Source organism: Zalophus californianus, chromosome 12 (assembly GCF_009762305.2).
Source record: "Zalophus californianus isolate mZalCal1 chromosome 12, mZalCal1.pri.v2, whole genome shotgun sequence".
In the NCBI taxonomy this organism is placed as follows: Eukaryota; Metazoa; Chordata; class Mammalia; order Carnivora; family Otariidae; genus Zalophus; species Zalophus californianus.
Genome location: NC_045606.1, coordinates 33,853,353 through 33,872,051, shown reverse-complemented (window position 1 = coordinate 33,872,051; position 18,699 = coordinate 33,853,353). Strand labels below are relative to the sequence as shown.

The following is an 18,699-nucleotide window of genomic DNA, read 5'->3' as shown; positions in this document are numbered from 1 at the left end:
TAAGCTATAACAGAAAAATTTCAAACAGAATGCAGGAAACACTTTGAATTTGGATATAATGATCAACAAACCTCTCTTTATATCCTCTCAGAGAGGTCTCAAATAATAGGAATGGATACATTAATGACAATATATCTACGAGATGTACTGGCTAGTCCAAAATCAGAAAAATCCTTGGTAGTGTGTACATAACTTTATTACTCAGGCTGATTTCCTTCCTGGGTCCTCATGTTTGTCTTGGAAAACATACAAACAAAGGGGTCAAGTGCAGGATCCATCTTAAATGAGAGAGAAGCAAGGTAAATGGCTTGAAGATTAACACCCAGGAGGATGTACTCTCACTGGGTATTCCCCAGGCTGGGTAATTTCATTTTACAATTATCTTCCATCTTACAAAATATCATATGGCATACATCCAATGACCATATTTCATCAATCTTTGGGGTGATTTCTTTTCAATCTAGGCTTTAAAGCACTCCTAAAAAAGAGTCTGCCATTTAATTAGCTGCCTTGATTCCTTTGTCTGATCCAGATTGTGACAAGCAGATCGGCAGATGATGCCAAAGATACAAAAGACATGATTTGAACAACCGAAAGCGGCCCCACATCTTCACCAGAAATTCACTACTGAGACCCCTTCTGAGTGTCCAGCACAATATGAATCAACACATGGAGTTTCACTTTCTTTTATTGTTTCTTTGATTGTTAATCCTTCACTTTCTAGATATGGAAGATTATTTTGTTACAATAAAAATAGGATAAAAATGTTCAAAAGAAACCTGGACAGGTGCTGAGACTAAAGCACTCTTTAATAGCTTCATGAAATAATCATATTTCCCAAAATACAGAATGAGAAGTCTCTATATATTCACAGTAATGCATAGTAGGAAATCATTACCAGCTAAATGAGAGCTCTAAAGCAGAGTATGGAGAAAATCAGGTGTTATCTGATTTTCTATCTAAACATGAGAAAGTCTCATTTAGGAATCAATTCTCCGTGCCATCTGTATAAGACAGTCTTAATTTGGCATAACATTATTCTGTCTGTTATACACCTGCTTGTTCCCTGGACTATGAAAGAAAAATAGCGATTTTTCAAGCATAATAATCCTATCTTTTTAATTAATATAGATATTGAAATACAAAAATGAAACTCAGCTTTATGCCAGTTGGATTTCAGATATTTCAGAGACTAAGGCACAGTATTCACAATTACTTTGCTTATTTTGGGTTACCACAAAACAGTTGCGTTAAAAAAGTGCAAATGCATTTTTGCAAGGAATCTTCTAGAAAAGCCATTAGGATAACATGGAAATGAAGGTACATTACAGAAAAACGCAGGAGGATCCAATGTCGTCATGATATTAAAATTCACGCGTCTACATTTCTAGATATTAGCTGGAGACAGCAGCAATTAATCTTTTTTCCATGAACCTTAATTTTCAGTCTCTCATGATTATTAATTTTTAAAGAACACATAAAACACCAAAAGAAGGACAAAATTTAGACTGTTATGGTCATTTCCTTTACCTCAATGATCAATCTGTAAATCACTGAGAGTTATAAAGTGAAGAATACAAGTCCTGCATTCAACTCAACTATGGTAGCCAAAACCTAATAAAATTCAGAGTGAATGGCTTAAAGGGGGAAAAAAATAAACTACCCTCCCCCCAAAATTCTAACCAGTTTCTGACATACCAATTATGTTCTAGCAATTGGTTGCTATACCTTTAATCATCATAAATATTTATAACAAGGACAATGTCCTCAGTCTTTTGATTGAGATTTTAAATTGCCCTCTAAGCAATTAACTGCTAAAATTACCCATTTGTCTAAAATTGATATTATGCTAAGAAACAAACCATTAGTTAATAGTGAATATTTATTTCACAATGTCATACTGAGAAAATAGCAGTGATTCTAGAAATTTAGTTAACATTGACAATTTTTGTTATGAGTTTATTCCAGTACTTACAAGGAATATACATCAAGGAAGATAAAACTTTAACAGATGTTTTGCTGAGGATATAGTATAAAATCAGGGTAGAATATTCCATGCTTTGTTATGAAATCACAAGTTATGTACCATTCCAGTTGTTCTTCCCCCCCCTTCATTTTTCAATGATACATCATCTTTGTAATGCTTGAGATGATTCACACTAAAGAACAACTTTAGTTGACAAGACATCCCATATTATTACCATAAACAAGGATATATGAAATGTAAATAAAAATATGTACATTTTTAGAATCCAAGATAAATGTTTCACATATACTGTCTTGCTGCCCAATAATGAAACTAAAGGTCGAAACTGCCAGATTTAGAAGCAAAAGGATTTGATCACTGTGCTTTCCTTCTGTTCAACATAATGAATATTCAGTATTTATGACATTGCAATCATTTAATGATCTACGAGCTATTTAGGCAAACACAGAGCTTTGGAGTTATTAGAGAACATGCTCTTTTCAACATAATAGTTTACCTCACCTGGTTTTCACATCTTAAATTACAGAGAACCATTACAAGGTCTTATTTTAGCTCAACTGTTTTTTTTTTTAATTAACATCTAGCTCAGCGTTATGAACAGCTGTTAACTTAGTAAATATTATTCTTATGCTCTTCATTTTGCATTCATAGATTTAGGTGACAATAAATATCACCACATGAAAAAAATACGTTAATACATCTAATAGAAATACCCGTGGGACATCTGTCACTATGTCATAGTCAGACTTCTTTGAGAATAATTTCACCTGCAGTGCAGATCCTGAATGTAACCCTGGAGGAGTGCATTGTGTCTAAGCAGGTGAAGAAAAGCCAGTGCATAATTAGGTGAGTGGCCTCCCATGGAAACCAACATGGTAATAAGGGCCGTCTGCTTCCGTGCACTACAATTCAGATGCCAAAACACAGGCATTAACAAGCTGCATTCTATTTTTTAACTTCCCACACCCTCAGAGAAGGTATAAGTATTATCTTCAATATGAAAATGATGACAAACCTATGTGACTGAGTGCATATAAAGTCAAATAATAAGCTAATTACAGTAATTTAATGTATTAATTATGCAGTGTAGGGAAAAGAACATTGGACAAAGAGTCAAAAAGCCCTTTCTAGGATGGTTAATCCTGGAAGGAGCTTGCTTGGTTACAGCAGGCTCACTTAAAGAGGTGTTTTTCTTTTTTAATTATACCAACATTAACGTTTAAATATTACGATTGTGACCTGAGCCATCAGGTTTACTATGAATACTTTTCTTCCCCCTGCACAATAATCTGTTTTTCCTGGTGTTAGTGATGACCTAGTTCTTTTGTTTACTGGCTTGTTTTCCTTCATTTAGTTTTCTTTGTAGTTACTGCTAATTCAATGCCAAACTCTTTTCCCATCTTGGAAATCTGCTCAAACACGTTAGGTGTTCCACCTAACGACTTCCTCTTCTTGGAAATCTCTCCTGGCAACTTCTGACCTACTCTAATTGGACCAGTGGATTACTGTCCCGACCTGATGCATAACTGTCATCCTGGGACTCTTTTCAACATTGTTCTGAAAATCTCTTGCATCTCTCTCCTGGGCTAGCCTCTGTTACCCGGTTTCTTTGTCTTCTCTGCCTTGGTTTACGTCTGAGTTCTAGTGGAGTACATCCTTGAGTAGCTTCCTGAGAAAGGATGCTAGGGTGGGCATAATTTTCAACTCCTTGAACATCTGAAAATAATTATTTTCCCCTCACGTTTACTTGATACTTTGTATAGCATACTAGGTTGAGAGAATAATTTTATTTATTTTTAAGTAAGCTCTACACCCACAATGGGGCTTGAACTCACAATCCTGAGGTCAAGAGTCACGTGCTCTACCAACTGAGCCAGCCAGGCGCCCCAGAAGAATAGTCTGAAATCTGAACCATCAAGCCACTACCCCACTGCTGTCTCCCTTCTGGTGTCGCTGTTGAAATACCTAATGCCGCTGTGATTTTGGTCCATTGCAGTAAAGCCGTTTCCTTTTGTAGGATTTTTCTTTGAAACCAGTCTTCTGAAATTTTGCAATAAATAAATTTTGTCAGTCTATTTTCATTAAATGTTATGGGCATTTAATGGACCCTATTAATCTTGAAATTCACATCATTCACAGCTGGAAATAGTGTAGTTTAATGATTATTACTTTAATGATTCCCTCCTGTCTATTTTCTCCAATTATTCAGATGTTGGATACCCTGGCCTGGACCCCTAATTTTTTTTGATACTTTCATTTTTAGATTCATGTTTTATGCTCTATTTTCTGGCATACTTCTTCAACTTTATCATCCACCTTTTTTTGTTAATTTTTATTTCCGTCATCATATTTTTAATTTCTAAAGCAACTTTCTGTTCACGAAATGCCTCTTCTTAAAAATAGCCCATCATTCTTCTTTTATAGATATACCATTACTCTTATACCTCTTGGAGAATACTGATGATTTTTGGAAGTCTTCTTTCCTATCTTTGTCTAATTAATGCACGCAACTTTGCTTCCTCCAAGCTACTTATTTGTCAAAGGGGGTCTTCACTGTAGTCACCTGGATTCTTCTGGTCTCTTGGACTGGTCAGATTATCCACAAGAGATGCTTAAATTTTCTACTGTGAGGTAGAAACAGGTCTGATACCTGTTTCTTGAAGCACCACAGGCCAGACTCTGTCTCTCATGCTCTTCCCTATTGCACCCACCCGCCCAGCCCCTGCCCACTGTGACCACCTCACTGGCAGAGTGAGGAGCCGTAGGGGAAGGCAGGCTGTAAGGTTGTGAGAGGGAAACAGGCCAGGATAGCTAGCAAGCATACATGTCCTGTGGGGTTAAAGCCATCAGGGTCACAGGGAGAGCGAGGGGACACTGTGGGTCATGGGAGGCACCCTGAGCTCTCAGCCCTGGGTCTGAGCAAATGCCCACCATTTGCTTCTTAAAGGGATTTTGAAATCTGATTCTGATTCTGGAAGATGAGAAGAGAGAATATATATATATATATATATATATATATATATATATATATATATATATATATATATATGAAGCTTTGCAGGTGACTGACTCTGCCATGGAGCCAAATTTGAAGACCTTTCAAGGACTACTGAGGTTTCTTGTACTCTTAAGAAGTACTGAGACTATCCAGGACACTTTGGCAAATCCTCAAGGAGCCAAGATTTCAACAGCAATGGGTAAAGGAATACCATATATCAATATATTTTGCTGACTTTCAGTTACTCAAAAAAGCGTAAGAAGAGGTAAATCGTATCATGCTCTTTTAAAGGCAAAAACGTAGTAGAGCATCAATCTGTGACCACATCAAACCACTTCTGAGTGGGTATAATTCCTACTCTATATGACTAATATCCAGACTCACCATGGGTATTGCATCTAATTTTTGACATTATTTCTACGCTGAATGAAGAACACATTCACCATTAAGTTTCTCACCACACCTTAGGTGACACTAACTAGAAACCATGTTTACTGCCACAGCACTACAAGGGCTGGGAACAGGGAGCAAACACTAGGTATGTGAAGTACAATGGAGGACCATGGATGAGAGAAAAACTTGCAAAACTTGGGGAAGAGCTACTGAAATATGATTTCAAGGAAGTACAGACTAGTTGAAAAACCACAATACAGAGATCAATTTCCTCATAACCACGAGAAGATAAAGGAAAAAGAAAATGGCATGGAAGAAGCAGAACTTAGAAGTGCCACAAAAATCATCAGTGACACTGACCTGAGGATGTTGAACACAACTATGCTTTGTGGAAAAAGCTCTTTTCTTTGTTTCACCAACAAAATTTTCCACCAATACTTGCCCACAACTAATGACACACAGAGGCTGGTGAGAAAACCAAGCAAGGACAATAAAAATCCAGTGATGCCATGGCTCCTTTTTTTCCTTAAGATTATTTATTTATTTATTTATTTAGTGCAAGAGTGTGAGAACAGGGGGAGGGGCAGAGGAAGAGAGGAAGAGAGGGAGAGAATCTCAAGCAGACTTTGCGCTGAGCACGGAACCTGATGCGGGGCTCAATCTGACAACCCTGAGATCATGACCTGAGCTGAAATCAAGAGCTGGATGCTTGACTGAGCCACCCTTTGAAAGGGTTCAGTCAGATCTTTAATCTCAATTCTGTCACTGAACTAGGAAGTCAGGAAATAAAAGTTTGCTCAGAGTAGCTGCTGATGTCCAGTGAGACCAACAGACCCCTGGGCTCCCCCTGGGTTCTCCACAGATCCCTAGGATTAAGATAGGAAACAGGAGTATGGATGTATTGTACTGTTGGTTTTGAACCCAATCAACCCTAAGAAGAGAACATTTAATGTGTAAATGAGACAACTTAAAATGTTTTAATGTTTAGGGAAAAAAGAACAAAATTATGCTCATGTTATGATATTAATGTTTGGAGTTGGACTTAAACATGGCAAGATTAATAAAGCACATCTTAACCATCTGTCAAAATTTCTTCCCCAATCTAACTGCTAAAAAAACTGTCCATGTCAACGGATACTGATTTTGAAGAAAAATGAATAGTCAAAAAATTTAAAAGATATCTATGAATAAAACAAAAGAAAAAGTGCACAACAAAAAAAGCTATATGAAACATATTGATTCTATTATTTATCTAAACAATGTTTTTTCAGAGCTGTTACAAGTTCATGCATTTTAAAATTATACAACATAACTGGCCATCATGAAAATCCTCATTATTAATGCCACAAATATTAATAAGCATCTGTGACTTATTAAAAATAAGAAAATAAATAATAGAAAAATGGACAATATATAAGAACAGGCAAAATAATTACAAATGGTCAAGAAACCTGTGAAAAAGATACTCAGTATTACTAGCAGTCAAAGAAACACTAACATAAAAGATATTCCATTTTTGCTCATCAGAATGGCAAAAATTAAAATGACTGGTTATAGTCAATGCTTGTTAAAGTAGAGGAAAATAGTCCTTCTAGAATTCAAAACCTCATGGGCAAATGTTCCAGTCAAATTCATTAAAACTGAAGTTATGTCTCTTAATCAAGAAAATCCATTAACTGATATACAAAAGAAGTAATGTAAAGGTTTTAAACTACTATTTACTCTAGAATAATTTAGAATAACAACATTCTAGAAACAACATAAGATCCATGAATAAGAAAACGGTTGAAAATTACAGTTCATTCATACTATGGACTCACATGCAGTTATTGGGAAAATTAAACTACACAGTCATATATTGATTTTAAAGGATATCCATGATTTTTTTAAATGCCATACAATAATATATATTGTTTTTATAGAGCAAAATAAACACACACGAAATAGCATATGAGCACATACACCTTTACAAGCAAAGGGAAAAGTACAAAAGAAAGAAGGTATCTCTTGGAGAGAGTGGTGTAGACAGATAATGAATGGGAAGAAATGGGCACAATTCTACTTCACATACATCCACAGTACTCAGCTGGTTCTCAGGATCATGAATGCAGTCATTTGAATTATAAAATGTGAGCACATCCTTAAACTTTCAGATATACCTTTGGTATCTTCTGACTTGCTCACATATGCTAAGAAAGAGTCTCCTGTTCGAAGTGTGAAATTTTGAGACAATTTCCAAGATGGCTGCTGGGTCAAATCTTAGAAAAACTTAGTTCTTTTGACACATAGTAATCCAATTTGTAGTAAAAGAAATGAAAGAGAGCAGTAGGAAACTATTTTCATCTGTTTGTACATACAAATGAAAAAATATACATTGAGAACTCACTATAACTTTGTTTTGGATCATAATATTTTATATTAAAACTTAGTGGCACTTTAGTATGAAGGTCCAAGGTACAGCTACCTGAGACTCTCTTTTCTTAAAAACAGTGTTACAATGGCATTCCAGTGGATCTCACTTATTATTAGCAAACTGTTTCTCCATGAAACAAAAAGAGAATAAGTTGTAAACAATAATATTCCAGTGAAAATACTTAATATTTAAACACAGTTTCCAATCACTAAACAAAGCAATAACCATGGGTTCATTTCAGTATCACTCTCTTTACGCAACATTTTTTTTTTTAAGTTATGGTAGAGAGATTAGACTTCCACTGAAAAAATACACATGAAGAATGTTAACCCTCAGCTTAAAAAGATCTTTTCCTACCTTCACATTATCTGGATGCAGCCCCCCAGGGTGCTTGTCCATGTACTGACATAAATCAGTGTGCTAGAAGAAAAAAGGGAAAATGTATTAACATCCCTCTGGCTATAACATGATGAATCAATATTTTTCTACTTCAAAGTCACCATTGCCTTCTGAACAAAGCAAATATAAGACAAGTGGGTGGATTTTTTAGCGTATGTAGCTGAATGCTTCTCCGCCCTATCACTTTTAACCACAATTGAATCATTATCTTTATCTCTACGCTGTTTTATATTAAACATACCTGTGTATTAGAAGGAATTCATGTCCATGATTTGTTAAGTGCCTAATTTCCTAATCATTGAAAATATATTTAAAAAATAACTATAAATATATGTACCATAACTTAAAAAAAACGAAACCAACACACACACATACACACACTAAACCAATTAAACTGCAATTATCTTGAATTTTTCAAAGTGCAAATGCAAGTTATGATTATTTATTTTAGATGAGATGAAAATACTACATATATCATTGTAGAAAAATTAATCATTGTACTTATTTAAATTTCTCATAACTATATTCATTAAAAAATAATTTAATAAGTTTCCAGAACCCCTGAATGTATTTGGCAAAATATACTTTATAAATTAATAGAAACACTTTCAAAATTATAAATTAGGATGACTATATCCAGATACAGGTTTTATTTATTAGGTTTTTATTTAAATTCCAGTTAGTTAACATACAGTGTAATATTAGTTTCAGGTATACAATTTAGTGATTCAACACTTAAATACAACACCCTGTGCTCATCACAATATATAACTAAAAAGGAAGATCTCTAAATATATCTTACGCTGTTATTCTTTTAATTATCTCAAGCTCAATTTGCCCACAATTGTATTTATTTTCTTCTTAATGCTTATTCTGCTTATGAATTATATAGAAATTCAGAAAACATGTAGAGTTGCTATTCCAATTTTTCTTCTCTTATTAGAGGATACTATAAGATTTATAACAATGAAACGTTTTATCATTCTGGAAAAGCTACTGAACATGAGTATTTATGCCCCATTATTAGGCTTCAATTATTGAAGAATTTAGTTTTATGCTACATTCAAGAATCTTGCTATAGCAATGGTGACAACAGTTGATTCCTTTATTGAGCTTTTATTGCATGCCAGGTGGTATTGCTGAGGATGCAGAACAAAATTTAGCATTCATTCATTATTCATCATGTACTTCTTAAGCCCTTATTGTGTTCCAGTTACTACACTAGTCGCTAAGGTCATAGAACTAAATGAAACAGTTTCAAGTAGGAAAAAAACCAACCACCACCAAAAAACAGACATACCGATAATTATAGTACACTATATTGTATATTATTTTAGGAACAGTACTGGGCAACGTTTGAGGGCATACCAGGGAGAATGTATTGTGGTGTAGAGACGGTGGAAAAGCCTCTGGAAGAAGTCAGACATGAGTAGAGAATGAAAGAAGTTAGCCAATTGAAGGAAAAAGGCAAAGAAAATAGGATTGAAGAAATGCTTTTAGATTCCTTCTAAGACAATACTGCCTTTATCTTAGACCATACCCAAGGTGCTGAGCTTCCAGATGAAAGTCAAACTCCCTGAGGACAGAAACTATGTTTGATTTGGAAATTATTGCCTCTTCGGTCCAGACAAAATGTCAACACAGAGAAGAACTGAAGAAAGGTGGAAATAGTTTTATATATAGTATAGCTCATTAAAAATGATGCTAAAATATAATTATGAGTTCCATGGAGTTTTTCCTGAGTGACTGCACTTACTAAACTGAGGAATGAATTCTAGTCCCCAAATTGCCATGTAACTCCATGTTAATTTTTCTGTCCTTTTGAAAAGGGCTAATACCTTCCTTAAAGATTTTTGAAGAACAGATAAAACAGTACAACAGAACATACTTTTCACCTATAACATGATAAACAAAAATGAGCTATTATTGAAGATATTGCCCATTATGTAATAAAATCCACAGAGGAAGAACTGTACCACATTTGTTCATCACTTCACACACAACAAATAAAACAACAGAAAGTATATCCAATTTTATCAGTAATTATATATCCATGATATGTTACAATTCCTAATAAAAATGTAAAATCTCAGTTTACAAAAGAAAATCCAATTTACACTGTTTCCAAGATACAAATTAAAAATGATAAACAACAAAAAATATGAAAATAACAAATAATGTATCTTATACTATATATTTATGTTATTTATATTTTGTTATTCATACCGGTAAAGGAATCCTCATATCAATGTAAATATTAGACATAAAAGAATTCAAGGAAAATGTATTGAACATTAACAAACCTAACAACATGGCATATCAATATATAGCAAAAATTGGTAAAAATAAAAGAAGAAACTAATAATTTCACAAATCTTGAGGTACTTAGCTTACTTATTTCAAAAGTCAACAAATGGAATTGGCAAAAAAAAGGGAAGGTTATAAAGGATATGAATAATACAATTAAAGAGCGTGTTTCCTTTTGTGCCCATTCAACTCATGCTACACATGCTTTTTAAACACAAACGGCATATTCACAAACTTGACAATGTATTAGACACAGATAAAGCCTTAAAAGTTAGAAAGCAGAAGTCATATTACATCCTCTCACAACTAAAATAAAATTAAATCAAAATGTAGTATATTTCATTCACTCTAAGATACACAATTCTTTTTATCTCTGACATTGGAATGACAGCATGAATTTGCTCTTTCCCAGGCAGTATTTGGAATGTAGTTGGTATTGCCTGTGTTTGAGCAAACTTCTTATTTTTATTACTCTGATGGCATGTGTCATCAATGAACAATGTAAGGACCATCTGAGGAAAAAAGATGGAAGAATGAGATGTAATTGTTATCTGGAAACCCATTTATTAAAAACTTCAGGTAAGAGTCTATAAAAAGTACCAGAATTAGTCTGTAGGGCTCCTTCAATGGGCATAAAGTAAAAACTCTGAATGATAAGAAAGTACTAAATCACAGTTTGAGTGCATTTTTTTTTCTCTTACTAGTACATCAAGTAATGCTTCTTCTAGTCAATAGGGTCTTAAGTTCAATGATAACAGGAATAAAATAATGAAGGAAGAAAGCAGTTAAAGGGAGAGAATGAGAAAAGGAAGAACAAGGAAAGAAAATCTATTTTTGTGGAAAATTTCTTTAAAAAAATAAAGAAAACCAAAAATGTTTAAATTATTTAAAAATGATAGTGAGATACAGCATAAATTTTAAAGCAATGGAAAATGGCCAGAGCTTTACTGTCAGGGAACTATAGATCATTAATTACATTCATTAATTTTAATATAAGAATGACTGAAAAAAACATAAAACAACCAATAAACTAAAGCTAGAGAATACCAAAAAACCAAAGAGACCCAAAGAAAATAGATGGGATTAATGTAGTTAATAGCAGAAATTAATTAATTAGAAAACTAGAAAACAACAGGCTTGATCAATTAAAGAGAAACCCCATTTCTCTGAAAAGCCCAATAATATAACCAGTGACATTGTAACAGTGTCATATGGTGGCTGATAGTGGCTACACTTGATGTGAGCACAGGGTAACATAGAGAGATGCTGAATCACTATGCTGTACACCTGAAACTAAGGTAACATTGTGTGTCAGCTACACTCAAATAAAAAAAAAAATTTTAAGTCCAATAAAACAAACAAACCTTGGAAAAATTTTTTTAAGTGAAGGGTTTTATTAAGATGTAATCAAGGTTAAGAATGAGAATAATGACACAACTAAAAATGTGAAGATTTAAAAATATACAATAAACATATAATACTATAAACTAAACAGTATTATACACATCTTTAAACCAATAATACATTTGATATCTAGATAAAAACTTATGTCTCTTAAAAACACATAAGTTATTAAATTTGATTCTATAAGAGATAGAAATTGAACAGCTATACCTAAAAAAGAAGTACTAAGTTCAGATTAGTTTAATGGAAAATCTTCCAAACCTTCAAGTAGCAGATATAAATTACCCCAGAGGGCAAAAAAAAAAAAAAAAGATAAAATGTTTCCCACTCCTTCTTTAAGGTTGAAATGTCAAAGCAGGCAAAAACAGTGGAGAGGTGATGAGAACTAAACCAACTACTTTATGACCAGAGATGTATTTAAATTCTAGTGACAGTAGGTACCAGAATTCAATATTGCATTAAAAGGCTACACATCAGTACCAAACAAGGTTAAAGCTAGGAATGAAGAAATAGTTCAACATAAGTGCACCTATTAATGTGAGCTTCTAAAATTAACAAATTAAAGAAGTGGAATGGTGTCGGGTACAAAATTTTCACAGTATTATATATTTCACTCATTTAGATTTATCAAATGCTAATTCTACATAAGTAAAATATATTAAATGCTGATTTTGCATAAATAAATAAGACAAAGTCTCTGCTCTAATAGAGCTTACATCCTGTAGATTTTACATACTTGTGAATTATTATAATTTTTTTCCAAAGAAGTATTCAAACTTTTTGTTTAAAATTTTCAAAAACTCTACCTATGAGTGAAATTATATGGCATTTGTCTTTCTCTGACTTATTTTGCTTAGCATAATACTCTCTAGTTCCATCCATATCATTGCAAATGGCAAGATTCCATCCTTTTTGTGGCTGAGTAATATTCCATTGTGTGTGGTGTGTGTGTGTGTGTGTGTGTGTGTGTGTGTGTGTGTGTGTGTGTGTGTGTGTCGCAACTTCTTTATCCATTCATCAGTTGATGGAATTTAAGAAACAAAACAGATGAACATAGGTTGGGTAAAAAGACAGAGAGAGAGGCAAACCATAAAAGACTCAACTATAAGGAAGAAGCTGAGGGTTGCTGGAGGGAGGTGGGCAGGAGGATGTGTTAAATAGGTGATGGGGATTAAGGAGGGCACTTGTGATGAGCAGTGTTATTTAGTGTTAAATCACTAAATCCTACACCTGAAACTAATATGTTAACTAACTGGAATTTAAATAAAAACTTGGAAGAAAAAATAAATAAGATAAATTAAAAAAAAAAAACAACCTATGAAGAAGGAAACGTATTGGGGGGGGGAATATGCCTGATCCTCAAGGTACACATGATATCCTTCTAAGTATATAACCAATGACATTAGCATTATGAATTGCAAGAAGGAGGCTTCTCCAAAATGAGATCTTGGGAAATTTAATAAAGAATTTTCCAAACCTTCTAAATTTTAAAATTCATATTTCCTTAGATGTATGGCATCAAAATGTGTGTATGTGTGCATATACATCACATGCATATATACACAAGGCTGTCTAGCTATGTAACCTTGGGCAGGTTACATAACTTCTGTATATCAAGATTTTCATGCGTGTAATGAGAATATTCCTAGTACACCTAACCTCAATTGATGTTATAAAATTAATGAGTAAATATCATAATGGTTTCAGAACACTACCTAGCACATGGTAGATGCTACAGGTGATGATGATGATGATGATGATTTTCTGCGGTATGTTTAGAGTAGCGGGGATATTTGGGAGGATTACAATTAAAAATGGAATGATAAAAACAGTCAGAAAACTGGAACTTGTAAGGGTAGCATTTCATCCTCATATAGTGTTCTTCCTGTCTTCATAACCAGACATTTTCATTCATACTCCACTGCACTCTGTACACAACCGGTGAGACTGTATTTAGGAAATACACAATCAACTTCAGATTGCTCTGGGTGATTAGGGGCAAGAATCTGGAGAATCTCCCACAGAAAAAGAGACAAGAGATAGTACAGTGTCCCACTTTGTACCCTGGCAAACTTCTGTTCTGCCTGCTTTAAAAATGGTTTCTTTTCCCTCTCTCTTTTTTTTACTACACAGTATCATGCCTGGATCTACATTAGATGTGCCTAAATTACAAATTTCATTACAACTTTTCTTTCCTTTTTTTTTTTTAAGATTTTATTTATTTGATAGAGAGAGAACACAAGCAGGGGGAGCAGCAGAGGGAGAGGGAGAAGCAGGCTCCCTGCTGAGCAGGGAGCCCGACGTGGGGCTCGATCCCAGGACCCAGGGATCATGACCTGAGCCGAAGGCAGATGCTTAACCGACTGAGCCACCCAGGTGCCCCACATCTCTTCTTTCTTATTGCTTTCCTCAGTTCAACTCATTGGATCATATGACCTTTATGATTTGCACTGGTCCGGAAATACAGTACTAAGCCTTAGGAACAGTGCTAGAAGATACTTCTTTGTCATTCCATTTTTTAAAGTCATCCTAGGTTTAAGCAGAAGGCCCCTATGGCATATGACCAACAGATCAGTATCCCCTGAGACAGAGATAATCTCAGATCCATCCGGCTTGCTCTCTGGCTACTTCTTATTTTGATACGAAAAGGAGCAGGCCAGGTCACTAGACTAGACGCCTGGTGACTACAGATCAAACACAATTCCTCTTCACCCTCCCATCTCTACCTTGGCTCTTGGCTGACATCTCCTCTTTCCTTCACTACATTATGCTTCACCTTGTGTTCCTACACCTCCCTCTATTCACTCCATCATTGCTGCTGGTCCTCAGGGTAATGCCTTTAGAAGCACTTGTGTCTGACAGGTTTATACCTGAATGGCTAAGAACACCTCATCAATCTTCCATGTAGTGGGTGGTTTAAAATGAAGCTACCAAGTATGGCTAGACTTATAGACCAAACAGGAGACAGAGTGAGAGCAGAAAGGGGCTCCGAGGGCTCAACCCCCACACTAGCATATATTTCTTTCAAAATGAGTTTCCTCCTTCCTCACTGTCGACTACCCATCAGGCAAGCAGTATTTATTTGGTTATTAACATAGGTATTTCTAGGAGAAGGAATTTGAGGAACATACCCAAACTCCTAATACCCTGAACATAAATGCTCTCTGTAAAGGAGTTTGCCACATTTATAATTCGGGTTTCCCCATACTGATTTGATTACTTTGTGGCTGGATCACTTAGAAAGCAGGAGAGAAATCTCCCTTTTATAAAAAAGGGCAGGAAAGACCACAGAAAACTGGAAAAGACTTTTTATTCGTAAGCACTTTCACACAGTAGAGTCTGTTAATTTCAATCGTATGCAGACCTGAGAGCTGTGTGATGAACAGCCACGAGACTTAAAGGGGAACACATGAACAAAAACTACAAAGACAAATTACGGATATAATGACCATTTCGAAACAGGCCTGAGTGGAAAAGAGACCTTTAAAAGAGGACCAGAAAGAGAGGCCAGCCAGAGAAAAAGACGAGAAACGAGCTAGACTATGACACTCAGCTCTTCATAGTTTCCACTCTCCATCCCTTACTCTGTTTCAAACTGACTTTGGGTCAGGAGAGAGCATCCCTCTACTGAAAGCCACTGGTAAAAAGGCTCTCTGGAGACCACCAACTCAGACAACTTCTCAGACATGAAATTTTACCCATATTCCAGGGCAGAGAGAAGTCTAAGTCCGTGGATAAGTAGGCTTCGCCATAAAGTATGTACCTGTGTTTCTTTTTTTAATCAACACATTCTCCATGAAGTTAGGTTTTCCAATCGCTGGACTTTTAAATGATCAAACCTCCTACTCAAGAGACATCAAGTTCTTCTGGGAAATTATGCTTTTGAATTACCACTGGCTTTCTGACTGAGCTTTCCTCATCCAGCGGGGATCCAAATAAAGCCCCTTCCCAAATACATGCATCTGTTAAGTATGGTGCCCACTATATTTGGCAGCTAATTTGGATGTTCTTCAGAAGCACTGCCAAAACATGACATTGAAAATAGCACAGCCCTATTTTTAGCACGTGGGCTAAAAATAAGGAAGTCTTTCCATGGGGATAACCAGCAGAAATCCTCAGTCTGAAGTTGTGTTAAGCTTAGCCTCCACAGCCTTTGCTTCTGTTTCATTTATTTTTCCATTTTGACAGTGAGAGGGGCGTCAGTATATTCAAGCCTGGTATAATTTTTTATATCATTAAAAAGATATGACTTCACAAGAGCAAGAATATGGAAAGAGTCCACAAAATAATAAAACTAATTTTGAATATCTTTATTCTTAAGGGATAGGCTTATTTTATGTTTAAACGCCAAGGTTCAGGTATAGTTTCATTTTGAAATTCATGAAAACTTGATTTTACCAAACAAAAAATATTAAGTGGGAACATGATTTAAAAAAATATGTTAACAACTAGTTGATAAACATGTGCAAACTGGAAATATAAAAACAGAGAGCCCCCCCCTTCCTGACTGTTGATTACTTATGAAGCTCCCGAATCCCATCCCGGTTTGATTCTAGACACTCCTCTCTCTCCCAGGTAAGTGACTCATGATAAAGAACCTTTAAATAGTACTCTGACCGGTAAGAGATCACATTAAAAAGACTGCAAATTTCGAACAACAAGAGCAATTATTTCCACTCTTTGGTGGTAGTGCAAGTGGTCCCCAGATTAATGGCCACAATGGTAACTGTTAGTCTGACAAAAGCAGCAACTGTGGCAGATGTTTCCTTGTGAGGCTGACTCTATTACTGGCTAATGTCACCTTCATCACCATTGTCCCATGTCTGGAACACACCACAGGCATTCTAATGAAAACCACACTTGAAGGGTAGCTGTGAACTTTGGTAGAACTCACGATCATTTTAGTTTTTAATCTATTTCACCTGAAGCTCATTAAAGTCATGTAATTCACTGGGGAAGAGTTGCTGCTAGAGGCAATTGAAGAAAACTTATAGAAGTTGAGCCCTCCTTTCTTCTACAGCAATCAATGCCATTCTCCTCTAGCTATAACCTCTGTTTTATTCAGCCTACATTGCTGTAAGAATTAATACATCAAATTACTGAGCAGTTAGTTTCAAACTGCTCTGATATGAAGTCCACAGGTTTAAATTGACTTTGAAATTGCATTTTTTCCATTAAGCTTTATAGTACTCATCTATTTCATTCCCAAATCATAATTAATGAAATTTTAATGTTGTTAGTTACAACGTGCGAGCATCATTCACTAGTGAGAAAAAAATAAAAAGATGCATTAATCAACTTTACCTTTAAAACAAAATCACAGCCATTTAAGATGCTTTACTGAGAAGTGTGTACCTACTATATACCAAAGAGGCCCATTTTTAAAACAGTGGTTAAAAAATAAAACTGTCAGTATTCTATCAAATGTTATTTAGCCTTTATGCTAATACACTGAAATCCCGTATCTTTAACGACAAAAACAAGACATTTATGAACAAGTACAAAAGTGCTATCTCTCCACTCTGAAGTAGAAATTCTAATTACTACTAGATTACTGTGCCTCAAGTTGCATCATGGGACATGGTCTGACAATAGCGATAATATGGTCTTTCAATCTATTCCATCGTCACCTAAAGATAAATTCTCAAGTGGAATACTCTCATATATTCAACTGTTCCTGCATAGAATTATGTTACAGATTACAAAGTCTGTTTCCGGGTTATTTTATTTCTACCTGGTTTTAAGCCACTTAGGAAAATGTTTGGAATGCTATCCAGTAACCCACACGTATTCCCCGGGGAGGGCAGGGATGGCTAACACACACAGTGGTTTATACTACACGAAAATCCTCCCATAGCCACCACAGTGCTGCAGCTCATTCCTAATTAAATTAGCCATTTTAAAAATCATATAATGTGTTCTCCTCCTTTCTGGTCATAATAAACCTATATGTGATTTTGCTAGCCCATAATTCTGCCTAATTGGTTTCAGCTGTCATCTCTGAAGCCAAAACGCATGGGCAGCCTGGGGCTGGTGACTGGAACAGGAAGCATTTCCAACCACATTCCCATCATGTAAAACCAGCAACCTAAAAGATCTTTTCCATTAAAACAAAAAACTTACTATTCGGCTTCTGGCAATGACAGTATGGGTAGACAGATTAGATAGCTCTACCCAGGCAGTAAGACTGCTGTGAGCCATTCTTCTGATAAAAAGAATGCAGACATTCAGGCTCTAACAGTTTGTGTCTGCAGTAATTTCAATATTGTACAGGCTTATCCATAAACGGAATACATATCTCTATCCATATCTCTATCTCCACAATTTATTTAGTTTATAAAACATCTAGGAGGCATCCATTATTGTCCTTTTAAAATTAAAAAAATTCAAAGTATAAATTTGGAAAGTTTCAAGAAACTTGGGGGGATCTTCCAGAAGTAGAACATTGTAGTTCTACAGAAACATATGTTATTCCTGCATCAGAAGAATGTGTAAAATGTTTTCCCTTGAAACAGTGAAGGAAAGAGCTCCCCAGTATGGTTTATATGCCCTCGGGGAAACCACTCACAAGCCTAAACCATATAATAAATTTTAATGGAGTGAAATAGCCACTTTAAAAAGATGTTCATATTATTTTGAAGCCAGTTTGATTTTTAAAAGGAAAAATAAAAAGCCAATGGGTATAAAGAATGGAATGCTCTGATCATCCAACATCCTCAAAAATTTGGGGAAAGAAAAAAAGATTAACAAAGTGGGCCACATAAAATTTTTTGGAGTCAAAGCAGGAGATCAAAGAGA

At 35.1% G+C, this 18,699-nt stretch overlaps 1 protein-coding gene across 5 annotated transcripts in view; it reads right to left on the bottom strand.

The window, feature by feature from the left end:
• Positions 1-18,699, bottom strand: part of CDK14 (cyclin dependent kinase 14) — a 547,481-nt gene that overhangs the window by 277,433 nt on the left and 251,349 nt on the right. For all 5 annotated transcript variants that reach the window (XR_003516423.2, XM_027573639.2, XM_027573640.2 and 2 more), the window contains one exon: positions 8,149-8,211. Coding sequence is in view for 4 of the 5 variants with exons in the window: in XM_027573639.2 (XP_027429440.1) it covers positions 8,149-8,211 (63 nt within the window). In the remaining variant the exon portion in view is untranslated. The remainder of the gene's footprint in view (positions 1-8,148; positions 8,212-18,699) is intronic.